Source organism: Monodon monoceros, unplaced genomic scaffold (assembly GCF_005190385.1).
Source record: "Monodon monoceros isolate NGI ecotype Baffin Bay Population unplaced genomic scaffold, NGI_Narwhal_1 Super_Scaffold_8, whole genome shotgun sequence".
In the NCBI taxonomy this organism is placed as follows: Eukaryota; Metazoa; Chordata; class Mammalia; order Artiodactyla; family Monodontidae; genus Monodon; species Monodon monoceros.
The window spans coordinates 53,690,790-53,703,604 of record NW_021703785.1 but is presented as its reverse complement, the minus strand read 5'-3'; the positions used below and the strand labels follow the sequence as shown (position 1 = coordinate 53,703,604).

General features: G+C 37.7%; 1 protein-coding gene and 1 non-coding gene across 3 annotated transcripts in view; one reads left to right on the top strand and one right to left on the bottom strand.

The window, feature by feature from the left end:
- NUFIP1 (nuclear FMR1 interacting protein 1) overlaps nucleotides 1–12,815 on the top strand; it is a 43,666-nt gene that overhangs the window by 18,522 nt on the left and 12,329 nt on the right. For both annotated transcript variants that reach the window (XM_029210583.1, XM_029210584.1), the window contains exons 6-7: nucleotides 2,880–2,972; nucleotides 7,099–7,274. In XM_029210583.1, the coding sequence (XP_029066416.1) occupies nucleotides 2,880–2,972; nucleotides 7,099–7,274 (269 nt within the window). The remainder of the gene's footprint in view (nucleotides 1–2,879; nucleotides 2,973–7,098; nucleotides 7,275–12,815) is intronic.
- Nucleotides 5,354–5,474, bottom strand: LOC114888473. The gene has a single exon (XR_003791806.1). It is a non-coding gene; the product is annotated as a small nucleolar RNA SNORA40 (small nucleolar RNA).

The window sequence follows — 12,815 nt, the reverse complement described above, 5'->3', positions numbered from 1 at the left end:
AGAGAGCAAGATAGAGAGCATACGGTTTCAGGGCCACGTCCTTTTGGGGTGTTGGGAAAAGATGGAAGTAGGGAGAAAAGTGATTTTAGCAGATAAAAATAGAGAAACCAACTGTGAAAATACCACTTGTCACAGTCTTTATAGCTTTATAACATCCATTCTCTACCAGGAGATATTGGACTAAATTTTATTGGTATGTAATTGTACAGTGTAACACAATTTGTGATTTTTCTCAACAGTTTTCTTTGGATTTGTGTAATTTAGAAACCTGAGCTGTGTCCTTTATCAAAGACCCAGACTTTCCCTTATTCCTGTATCTCCCTAGTATGTTGCTGGAAGGGACTTCTGATTACTGTTGTATGTATAACTAGGTCTTGTGTTTCTGGTTTCCCATTTGGGGGGATAATTTGCTCTCTGGTACCCTTGTTTTCCCTAGTTTTTAGTCTCTAGGTTCTATGTAAATAAGAATGGTATAACTTTTGCAAGAAAATTTTATTCATTTAAGCACTGAAAAATAGAATCTTATAACTTTGGAAGGGATATAAAAATCCCCTACCTTTAGGAAAGTGACACTTTAGTCAGCCAGAAAGAAGAAGTGAGCTGTTTTAAAAGACTTCCACCAAAGGAGTTTCCACAACATTCTTGATGTCTCATTCAAGGAATTCTTTATTATATCTCACCTAAAATCCACTTCCTGTAACAAACTGTTTGTATTCCTTACCACTGAGAAGCATTTACATAGCTCCTTGCTTATACATGAAACACTGTAGGACCAAGTCTTTATGTTTAGCATATGACCCAACATGTTAAGGGTTGCTCTGTAACACTCGGAAGAAAAACGTTAAAGAAACACATTTTGTGTTTCTTTAACATTTTTAAGAATAAGTGAATTTCAGAGGTGTGAAGAGTGTTGATTAGCTGTGAGCTACACGTCTAGACACTGTGGTGCCTGTGAAAGTCATCACCTTTTCCTCATCATTTCTGCTTCGGTGTAGTTTGTCTTCAGGTTGAGAACAGCTGGCTGCCATCTTCTCTGTAAGATCATTTTTTGTCATTCTCTCCCTCTTTTAAAGGCTGCAAATAGTTCTAGTTCCTTTCATCTTTCTTCAGAGGTTTTATTTTTTCATCCTGTTGATCATCTTTGAGTCTCTTTTGAATCCCCTCCAAGTTTTATTTTTCCTTAACATTCCTTTTCAGTTTAGAAGTACAAAGCTGGATGCAGTGCCCTGCGAGTTTCTGATCACCTTTGAGTGTCATGAGAGGATGATTTCACACTTGTACCTGTGCCAGAGTCCATCTCATATCGCCTTAGATTATGTTTGCTTTCCAAAACTGTACTCATGTGGTGCTGACTGCCTGTCAGATTTTTATCTCCTGTGACCTTGATCTTTTCCTCTTATGTTTATTTATAACTTGTACATTAATCATCTTTTACTTGTGGAGTTTATTTTTCTTGGCTGGATAGATTGCTTTGCACTGTCCTCACTGAAATTCATTGCCTTTCCATTTCTGATTACTTCACCACTTACTCAATGTCATTTCTATTCTTATCTTCCAGTGTGCCCAGCCCATGGGCTTCTATTGTCTGTGCTATCCCAGTCAGTGATGCAGATGTTAAAAAAAGAAGGGGGTAGAGACAGTGTCCTCGAAATGATGGCAGAACATGATGTGTTGATGTTTCTCAAAATTTACTCTAATGAGCAGCCAGGCTGAGTGGTAGAGGGCTGTCTGTGTTCCCCTCCTTTCGTGCTTTTTATGCTCCTAGTATCTGTTCCTCTCACCACCAAAGTTTGGTGCCTCCATCACCACACAACTGTGCTAAGGAACAAAGAAAGCTTTGTCAGAGCAATTCATCTTGCACGCTGCTGTCAGATTTAATTTTTTTCACTGCCTTGTTCATATCTTTCCCTGTTCATAACTTTCAGTGGCCCCCCCAACACCACTGAATTAAAAATAGCTTTCTCGTCTGGCATTCGAGGCACATTTTGGCCCCAGCCTCCCTTTCTGGTCTGATTGCCTGTAACTGTTTCTTTAAGAATGAACCACTTGCCATTCTCTCACACTTTCTGAGGCCTTGGTTTGTCTGCATTGTTTGCTTAGAACACTCTGACCAAAAAAGAGAAAAAAAAGGTCCCTGGCAGTCCAGTGGTTAAGACTGTGCTTCCACTGCATGGGGCATGGGTTCGATCCCTGGTTGATCCCACAGGCCATGTGGCGCGGCCAAAAAAAAACAAAGGCACATGCTGACGCTTTTCCATCAGATTTTTGTCTCTTAACACCATTTAAGACCAGTGTCTTTCATGTTCCTTTGTGGATTTCTCCATCTAGATAGGATCTTTCCTTCCCAACCTCCCTTATACTCCTTAGGATGCTTAATATTTTGTCTTTTGTTATAACTAGTCTTTAGAAATAACCATGCTTTTCTTAACCTTCCTGGTAGACTGTAGCTTTTTTTTTTAAGAACTGTCTCTTCCTCATCTTGGTAACTTTGGATATACCTCCTAGTATGTATTTGCATAAGTAGATGCATAAGAAAATACATTTTTGTTTATAGTATTTATGGGTATGTGCCAAATAAGTGAACTCTGTATATGAGTTTCAGCACATTATATGATATATTTGATTTAAATTCTATTGTAAGCTTCTTACTTGGTAACAGACTGGTAGCAGAGTTTGGACTGGCAGCTGGTATACACTTTGAGTAGCATTGTTACAGTCTACTTTTTCACCCTTAAAAAAATTCCAGAAGGAATTAAAAGTTTATATCAATTTACTGCATTAGTCATTAAACAAAAGTTGTTAAATGCAACAATTGCTTGATTGCATAATTAAAATTTACTCTAAAAGCCCTTTTATAATGGACTTTTATTGTTCTCTAGAAATTACCCAACTCTGGCTAATATCGAAAGGAAGAAAAAGTTAAAAATTGAAAAGGAAAAGAGAGGAGCAGTGTTGACAACGACACAGTATGGGTAAGTTCCTTAAAATTGCTTGCACCCTCAATGCTTATTTTAAATGAATGTATGTACTTATAAATAATAAAAAAGCATACACCCAAATCCTAAAACCTCTATACTTTCAATTCTGAAATATTTGCTTTTGTAACTTTTTTATTTAAAAATTTTAAAATTATATTTAAAAATACGTAGTACCCTACATTTATGTGGTTTTCAAAACGATGTACAGTAACAAGTCTCTTCTGTCTTTGTATCCTAGCTAAACAGTTCTCCTTCCCAGAGGCAACCCATTTTATCTTTCTAGAGATACTTCATCTTTATATAGCACATAGATAATAGTCTTTTTTTTCCTTTTTTTTTTTTTTTTTGCGGTACGCGGGCCTCTCACTGCTGTGGCCTCTCCCGTTGCGGAGCACAGGCTCCAGACACGCAGGCTCAGCAGCCATGGCTCACGGGCCCAGCCGCTCCGCGGCACGTGGGATCCTCCCGGACCAGGGCATGAACCCACGTCCCCTGCATTGGCAGGTGGACTCTCAACCACTGCGCCACCAGGGAAGCCCTTCCTTTTTTGATACTATTGTACATCTTGCTTTTTTTAGCCAAATAATATACTTGGAGATTGTCCTATATTGACATATAAACAAGACTCCTCGTTCTCTGAGGGTGTGTAAGAAGCATAAGAATATCCCAAAGGGTCTTTTTTTTTTCTTAAAAAAAAAAATTCTCTATTGACAAGACATTTAAGTTTTCACCAATCTTTTACTAATAAAAAGTTGCCATTATTGCCCTGTACATATATTTCACACATGTGCAGATATTTCTGAGCATGGATTCCTAGAAGTGGTTTTGCTGAGTCAAAAGACATGTGTTTTTATAATATTGATAGGTGACTGCCAAATAGCTGTCATAGAAGTTGTTGTAGTTTACTCTCCCATCAGCAGTATATGAGACATCCCATTTTCCCCAATGCCTCACATTCATAGCATTTTTTCCATTTCGTTTTGTATTGAGTGTACAACTGAATGCATTTATATACGTTCACATACCTACATACCCATGTAACTTCCACACATTAATAATACATAGAACGTCTTACCTCACAAAGGTTTCTCTCTTAGGCCCTCCTTAGTTCCATGCCTCCCCACAAAGGTAACCTCTTTTCTGATTTCTATCATCATAAATTTATTTTACCTGTTCTTAGAACCTTGTATAAGTGGAATTATATAGTATTGATGTGTCTTCTTTAGCGTATAGTTTCTGTGGCTCAAAATTATCTTGTGAGATTCATCCATATTGTTGTGTATAGCTGTAAATCCATTCTTGTTGCTATATAGAACTTAGTTTTGAGAATATATATTCATTCTACTATTGGTCATTTGGGTTGTTTCCAATTTGGGCTATTATGAATAAAGCTACTATGAACATTCTTTTAAGTGTCTTTTGTGGACATAAGTACTTGTTTCTTGTTTACATTGGCCATATACACACACACACACACACACACACACACACACACACACTAGGTCATACTAGATATTTAGTTATAATAGATGTAGTCAAACAGTTTTCCAAAACACTTGTACTAATTTATACTCCTACTGACTCTGCATCTAATTGCTGTGTGTCCTGGTCAATGCATAGTATTGTTATACGTTTTCTTCATGTTATACCATTTCCCTCGTGACTAACGATGTTGGACATCTTTTTATATGCTTATCCGTCATGTCGATATTCTCTTGTGAAGTGCCAGTTCAAGTCTTTGACCATTTTTTTTAAAGCGTTTTTTTAAATTATGTGTAACATAGACAAAATTATTTGTCAGTAAATTTTTAAGGAATTTCACGTGTTCTGATTCTTTCCACTGCCAATCACCTTAGTTCCTCCAAACTCATAATCTTCAAGATAAAATAGCCCTTTCAAAAAGAAGTTGTTATGTTAGCCCACAATTCTTTTAGTTGGGCTTCTTTGATCTCCAGGGGAGTATGGACACGCTTCAAAATTCCACACCTGTAATCTTTGGGATCCAATTTCCTCAAGCGATTTACTTTAGGACCATGTTTAGGGTCAGGAGATGGATCTGCTTGTTTCTGAATTTGACATCCTCTAAAAATGTGTTAGGTTCAAATCGTATTCACTCCTAAGCCATCACACCCTAGAACAGTACAGATCATTGGGATATGCCAATACCTTTTTAAACTCCAGACACTGTGTTCAAGATACAAGCTTAAAAAAAGAAGCCATCTTTGTTTCATGTCAACATTAAAATTAGAGTACTAAATCAATACAGCTGATAATTTAAAAGCTTAAGATATGAGGGAAATTATCAGCTCTATAGTCCTGGAAGCAATCTTTATGTTTATCAGTACACCCCTATCACTTGATTCTCTTTTAGGTATCATGTTCCTTCTTACCTGTATCAAAACTCATACTGAACAGTGAGTTCTGGGTTGCAAAAGAGGATTTATTTTTGCCCCTGTCTAGAAGTCTTTGTCGAGAAATCAAACAAACACAAGTGCTATTGACCACCTTTTAATTGGGTTGCTTTTTTTGATTAGTAGCGGTTATTTATTTAGATACAAATCCTTTTTTGCGTAGAGTATAGGTAGTGCAGATATATATAGTCTTGCGATTTGTGGCTTGCCTTTTTACCCTTAATAGGTGTCTTTTTTTTTTTTTTTTTTCTCCATATGATAGTCTTAACTGCTCAGATATCTGGGGTCAGCTGGGGGTTATCTGGTGATCTTGACAAGCCTTAGTCACAGCTGGTGGTTTGTTAGCTGATGGTTGGGGTGCCTATATAGTTACTATTTGTGGTACTCCTCATTCTTTTTTTTTTTTTTTGCGGTACGCGGGCCTCTCGCTGCTGTGGCCTCTCCCGTTGCGGAGCACAGGCTCCGGACGTGCGGGCTCAGCGGCCATGGCTCACAGGCCCAGCCGCTCTGCGGCACGTGGGATCTTCCCGGACTGGGGCACGAACCCGTGTCGCCTGCATCGGCAGGCAGACTCTCAACCACTGCGCCACCAGGGAAGCCCGGTACTCCTCATTCTTTAGCGTAGATCCATCTTTCCATCTGATACCATTTTCCTTTTGCCTGAAAGACTTACTATAACATTTCTCGTAGTGAGGGTCTGCTGGAGATGACTTCTTTCAGCTCTGTGTGTCTGAAAAGATCTTTATTTTACCTTCCTATTGGAAAGATATTTTTGCTAGATAAGTAATTCTAGGTTAACAGTTTTCTAAAAATTTTATAGTATTTTAAAGATGTTGCCCCGTTGTTTTCTTATTTGCATTGTTTCCAAGAGAAATCTGCAGTCATTTTGTTCCTCTATATAAAATACCTTTTATCTCTGACTGCTTTTAAGATTTTCTCTTTTTCACTAGCTTTGAGCAATTTGATCATTATGTGCCTTGGTATTATTTTCTTACTTTGTTTTATTGTCCATTGAGAGTATATGTAATGAACCTTTTTTTTAAAATGGTCTTTGTTTTCCTGTGCATAGTTTACATAAGTAGGTGCTCACATAAGTATTTGTTTTCCTCCTAAGAGTAGTAATTGCTATGGTTTGAGAGGGCGCTTGATTTGAGCTAGCCGTGAAATTGTGCTTGGTCTATGATCTTTAAGTTTATCCTCCTGTAATGTGAAGAGAATAATACCTGTCTAATCTATTTTAAGGAGTTACCATGAAGTTTAAACAAGAACCATGAAGTTTAAACAAGAAACAAGGTAGCATATTTGTAAAAGTGTCAGAAACTTTAAGGCTACTTACAATTAAGGAGATAAGAGTTAATGCACTTTGTAAAGTCTAAGGAGCATTTTATCTTAATGTATAATAGGAATGAAAGAATGCTGCCAGTTAAATTCACATGCTCTTGATTGTACAACATAGCCCAATTTCAGAGGGATTACATTATGGGAGGAAATGTGCAACTTGGAATTGATAAAGTATGGTATATTGTGGTATGTTATCCTTTTAAAGTTCTACTTTGGAAGCCATTGAATTTATTTTATTCTGGTCTCTTTAATGTACTAGGTGACAGGTGATTGACAGCTAAATTTCTTTTGCATTCAGTAATCTTTTTCAAATTTTTCTTGGAAGGTCAGTGCCTTTTATATTAAGAATTGCATTTTTCTTACTCCAGCAAGATGAAGGGGATGGCCAGACATTCACAGATGGCAAAAATCAGAAGTCCTGGCAAACGTCACAAATGGAAAAATGGTCGTGCTGGGTCAGGCAATCCCTTGTGTGGTTCGAAGCCTGAAAGTACACCCGAGGCAAATTCAGACCCTCTGGGTGTTTTGGTAAACACCGATTCCGGTAAGCTAAATAAGAAAACCCCATGTTTTTAAGAGTATAGCCAGTGATGCAGAAATTGATTCTTCACATCCTTGTTTGGGGAGAGTTTAATGGCAAAAAATGTAAAAAGGTAGAATGATGCTTTTGTTCTTAATAGGGGTGTTTTGTCAAAAATCTTGTTAAAGACATTTTTTCTGAATCTTGCGAATGAATGCATGAGGCAGGTAGAATGTGGGAGAAAGATTATATTTATTGGATAATTTCCTTAGTATCATATAATCTTGGAAATTTTCTTAAGATTATTTTGAATGTATAGATGTTGTGGATTCAGATTTGCATCATTATGTGCATTTTCCCACCTAGAAAGCAGGAATTCCAATGGAAGCCAGTATTTATGCTGCTCAGCATGAACATGGTCTCTTTGGGTAAATAATATGAATTCCATATATTTAAATAATACTGTTCTTCCTCAGAGCATAGAATATATTTATGTGTGTTTATTGTTTTTTCTTAAATTCCTTCTAGAATTTAGGAGATAAGTTTACTCTTGCTTATAAGTTGAGAAATTAAAGGACCAAAATGTTGCTGTCACAGAAAGATACCGCTAAGGCTTCATTTCTCTCCTGAAAAATAAAAATGTTTATGTAAATATTTTACCACCTTTCCTTCTAGTAACGATGTGAGGCTTTATCCAGTTGCTAGTGCTTCTTCTTTTGCAAAGGGGTGTTGCTGATGTTACATTGCAGGTTTGCTAGCAGGCTTGGGGGAAAGCGGCTTCTACGACAATCACAGATTATGTTATAAATTTATTTATTTTTGGCTGTGTTGAGTCTTCGTTGCTGCCTGCAGGCTTTCTCTAGTTGCAGCGAGTGGGGGCTACTCTTCATTGCGGTGTGCGGGCTTCTCATTACAGTGGGCTTCTCTTTGTTGCAGAGCACGGGTTCTAGGTGTGCGGGCTTCAGTAGTTGTGGCTTGTGGGCTCTAGAGCGCAGGCTCAGTAGTTGTGGCGCACGGGCTTAGTTGCTCCGCGGCATGTGGGATCTTCCCAGACCAGGGATCAAACCCATGTCCCCTGCACTGGCAGGCGATTCTTAACCACTGCCACCAGGGAAGTCCGGTGGCAGATGACTGAATTTATGGATGGGAAGAAACAGGGGTATAACTACTTCATCGACTAAATCAGGATGGAAAAAGATCTTGGCATAAGGGAATGTTGGGCTAAGAGTGACAAGATAAAATTTAGTAGGAATAATAATAATAAATTATTTTAGCACCAACTAACACTTACTGAGTAAGGTATTGGGTTGGCCAAAAAGTTCGTTTGGGTTTTTCCGTAACATCTTACAGAAAAACCCAAACAAACTTTTTGGCCAACCCAATACTTACTGTGCTCTAAATGCTTTGTGTATATTAGCTCTTTTCCTCCTGACAGCGTTTTACGTATGTACAGATGCTGCTTCCGTTTTCGAACCAAGGAACTTAGAGTGAGTAATTTACCTTAGTCATGCTGCTAATTAACGGCAGAGCCAGAATTAGAATTTAGGTGTCTGACTCCTAGCATACTATACTACCTCTACACGTGAAGTCTGAATTTGGCCAAAAAAAATATTGTAGGAGTCTAGGATAGTTGAGATGTGGGAGAGAGGTTTAAAAAGGCATCTTATCCTTGCTGCTAGCAAGGCAAAGACAGAAGACATTGGGCCAGGGCTGAATTTACTCTTGGGCACTGATATTTTTTTCCTTCAAAAAATGTTGGAGAGAGCCCACATGCTTCTTCAGACTTACAGTTTGTGACCTTGATGATGAAATACAATCTATACCTAAATATAAACTTCCATGTCATTAAAATACTTGAAACACAAATGTGAAGACTACTATTACAAGCAGTGTTACTAATTTGAAAATTACATAATTCTTCCCTTTATGCAATTTTCTAAATGAACATTTGAAGGATTCTGTAGCACTGAATACTCTGTTTTTGCATTGTTAGCTTTGGTTGGGTGATTCTGTTTTCTCATTTTTAAAGAAGTGTTTCAGTGTATCAATCTGGTGAAACACTAACAAAAAGATGAGTATATCTTGCCTCTATTTGTATGTAGGTCTTCAAGAGACGCCTTAGACCTGAGAAACAATAGTTAAATGCCTTTCATCCTCATGGTAGAAAGCATTCGGGCAGATCTACGAGCAGTTGAATGAGAGATAGCAAGTAATTTTGTTTTGGCTTAATGTTGAAACTCTTAGCTATTCTGAGGGTCAGAGCTGAAAATGTAAGTCTTGAACATAAAAATCCTAAAAGTAAGCTGTAAATTTATAATATTGTTCTTTGAGGAAATCAGAATACCAACAATCAAATTATGGTAGCTTAATTTTGTAGGAAAGATTCCATTTAAATTTATGTTATTCTTTACCTGGGATTTCTTCTGGACTTTCACATTTTCCAAATCAATGTTTCAGAGTGTTGGTTTTTCAACTTTCCACTCCAGGTATAGCTACAGAAAACCGTATGTACCATTTTTTCACATGCCCTAGGTATATATCTCAGATTCTCGACTTTCCAATTTATCAGTTTTACCTTGTTTGGAAGCAGCTTCCTTCACATGGGCCAGAGCCAGTCAACCTTCATTAAGATCTAGTTGTGCTTGTTATTCAGGTTGTCGGTGGCAGGGCAGCATTGTGACAGCGTGGCCCTATTCATGCTCAAATGTCGCAGTTGACACTTTTCAGCACTAAGCTCACTTTAAAAATGAAGATCCCAATTTCTTTTATTTTTTGCCTTTTTTGGGCTTAGAACCTTATCTAGACAGCAGCATTCACATTTAGACGAGATAGTAGCTCTTGAGAATCTCTATAAACCTCATGTCACGTTTAGAAAATCACTGCCTGAGCCCACCTTTTTTTGATGGTAGTTGGTAGTATGTGAACCCTCATTAATTGTGCAGATGCTTTGTTTATTTATTTTTAAAGATGGAGAATTTTTAAATTAAATTAATTAATTTATTTTTGGCTGCATTGGGTCCCCGCTGCTGCACGTGGGCTTTCTCTAGTTGTGGTGAGCAGAGGCTACTCTTCGTTGCGGTGCGCAGGCTTCTTTCTCATTGCGGTGGCTTCTCTTGTTGCGGAGCACAGGCTCCAGGTGCACGGGCTCAGTAGTTGTGGCTAGCGGGCTCTAGAGCACAGGCTCAGTAGTTGTGGCACACGGGCCCAGCTGCTCCACGGCATGTGGGATCCTCCCGGACCAGGGATTGAACCCATGTCCCTTGCATTGGCAGGTGGCCTCTTAACCACTGTGCCACCAGGGAAGTCCCTGTGCAGATGCTTTAAATTGGGAATTGACATTGTTTCAGAAGGAAAGCCTGTCATTTGGAGTCTCTCAGCTTATGAGTTTTGAGTATGGCCTGTTGTCACTAGATTTCCTTGGTGGTGCTCTGCTCTTGTTTAAATACAGCATGTTCTGTGGCTTTCCTGGCCCGTGGTTTTAACAAGTATTGTCTGGGCTAGAAGGAAAGGAGCTGGTCAGTAATGTGTCCTGAGCATCACTGACTAAAGTGCCTCAGTGTCCACAAAACAGGAAGGATCCAGTTTGTTAGTCATTCATTATAACAAATATAGCTATTGTCATAGAACACTGGGACATCAGTCTAATAACTATGCATCGAGGTAAGCTAGATGGCTTCTGTTGTTAAAAAGGTAGACATTCAAGTAAGAAAGTAAGCTGGCCTAGCACATCAGAAATCATGAATGCCCATTGTTAAATACCTGGTTTTGAGGTTTGGAAACTATAAACCAAAGTTCCCATTTTTTTAGAGTGACTTTTTCAATATATAGCTTTTTCTTTGTGAGAATTTATAAATCTTCTTGGGGTTACAGCATATAATTGTGCTTTGTTCCATAAAGGCAACAGGAAATAGTGGGGGGAGAGGAGGGTGGCACAAATAGAGAAATAAGTTGTAGAAAGAAGCCAGATGAGAAGCTTTTTCTAATGTTTAGAGTTGGGTAAGACATTCAAAGGGCAGTTTGTTTTTTGTTATTTTCATTTCAATAGGGATTTACTGAGGTCCTGCATTTTGCTTGCCCAGCCCTATAATTCAGTGAAGTCTTTCCCTGCCTTCAAGAAACTCATAGTCTAGTGATAATTTTTAGATTAAAAAAATTTTTTTTGGTCATTGGGAACATGATGTGTATGTATGAGAGAGAGAGGAGATTTCCCCTAAGAAAAGTGTCACTATTTTCTTTTTTTAACAGTAAAAGAAACTATTGGAGTTGGTATTTATAATGCTTTTAAAGTTTGATTTTATAATCTTCATTGCTATTATTTTTGTACTGGTGTTTTTATTATTTTAAGTTTTAAAATTTTTTCTTAATTTTTATTCAATTATAGAAACATTATCCTAAATTAGGCCCATCAAAATTTTTAACACACGTTAATATTAAATTGTATAAGACCTTAAAATATTACTCAGGGATCTTTTTCGTTATTTTATTTTTTATGGTTTCTGTTTTTTTTTTAATTTTTATTGGAATATAGTTGACTTACAGTGTTGTGTTAGTTTCAAGTAGACAGCAAAGTGAATCAGTTATACATATACATACATCCACTCTTTTTTAGATTCTTTTCCCATATGGATCATTACAGAGTATTGAGTAGACTTCCCTGTGCTATACAGTAGGTCCTTATTAGTTATCTATTTTATATATAGTAGTGTGCATATGTCAATCCCAATCTCCCAATTTATCCCTCCCCCCTTTACCCCCCTGTAACCATAAGTTTGTTTTCTACATCTGAAACTCTATTTCTGTTTTGTAAATAAGCTCATTTGTACTCTTTAAAAATTCCACATATAAGCGATACCATATGATATTTGTCTTTCTCTGTCTGACTTACTTCACTCAGTATGACAATCTCTAGGTCCATCCATGTTGCTGTACATATACTGGTATTTTTAGTTTAGACAGATGTTTTGGCTGCTTTTATTAAAATGTGGGTGAAGTTTCTTGAGTATTATTTTATCAGCTCTGCCTATGGTATAGTCATTCCAAGATGGCTGCTAGAAATGCCTACATTAGAACTGCCAAGTAGATCTGAGCGTCTGTGTGAACAGCCTTCTGTTTTTGAGATGAAGAGTCGCCATAGAGGATGTTTTGATAGTGCCAAAAGGGTCATTACATGTGGTGGGTCCCCAAAACATAGCTGAGGGGGACGAAATAGGAAAAGAGGTGTTCATTTGTATGAACTCCTAGCTCTTACACTTGGGAAGGCAGTTAAGTGTAGTGAGCTTTGTGACACTCCTCGTAATGAGTACACCAACTACTCATGTTGTGGTTTTAATGTATGTCTAAAATTCTTTGCTTCAAGAGGTGGAGATTAATTTCCCTCCCCTTGAATGTGGGCTGGACTTAGTGACTTGTTTCTAGGAATAGAATAATTAAAGAGCAGAATAGTAACGTGGTGGAGACTACCGAGTGATCATGGTTAATATCACCAGTAATAGGTTGAGATGTACCCCCTGATATATGATGAGAAGGTCACTACCTAAAATCCACAACCTCAGTCTAATCATTAGA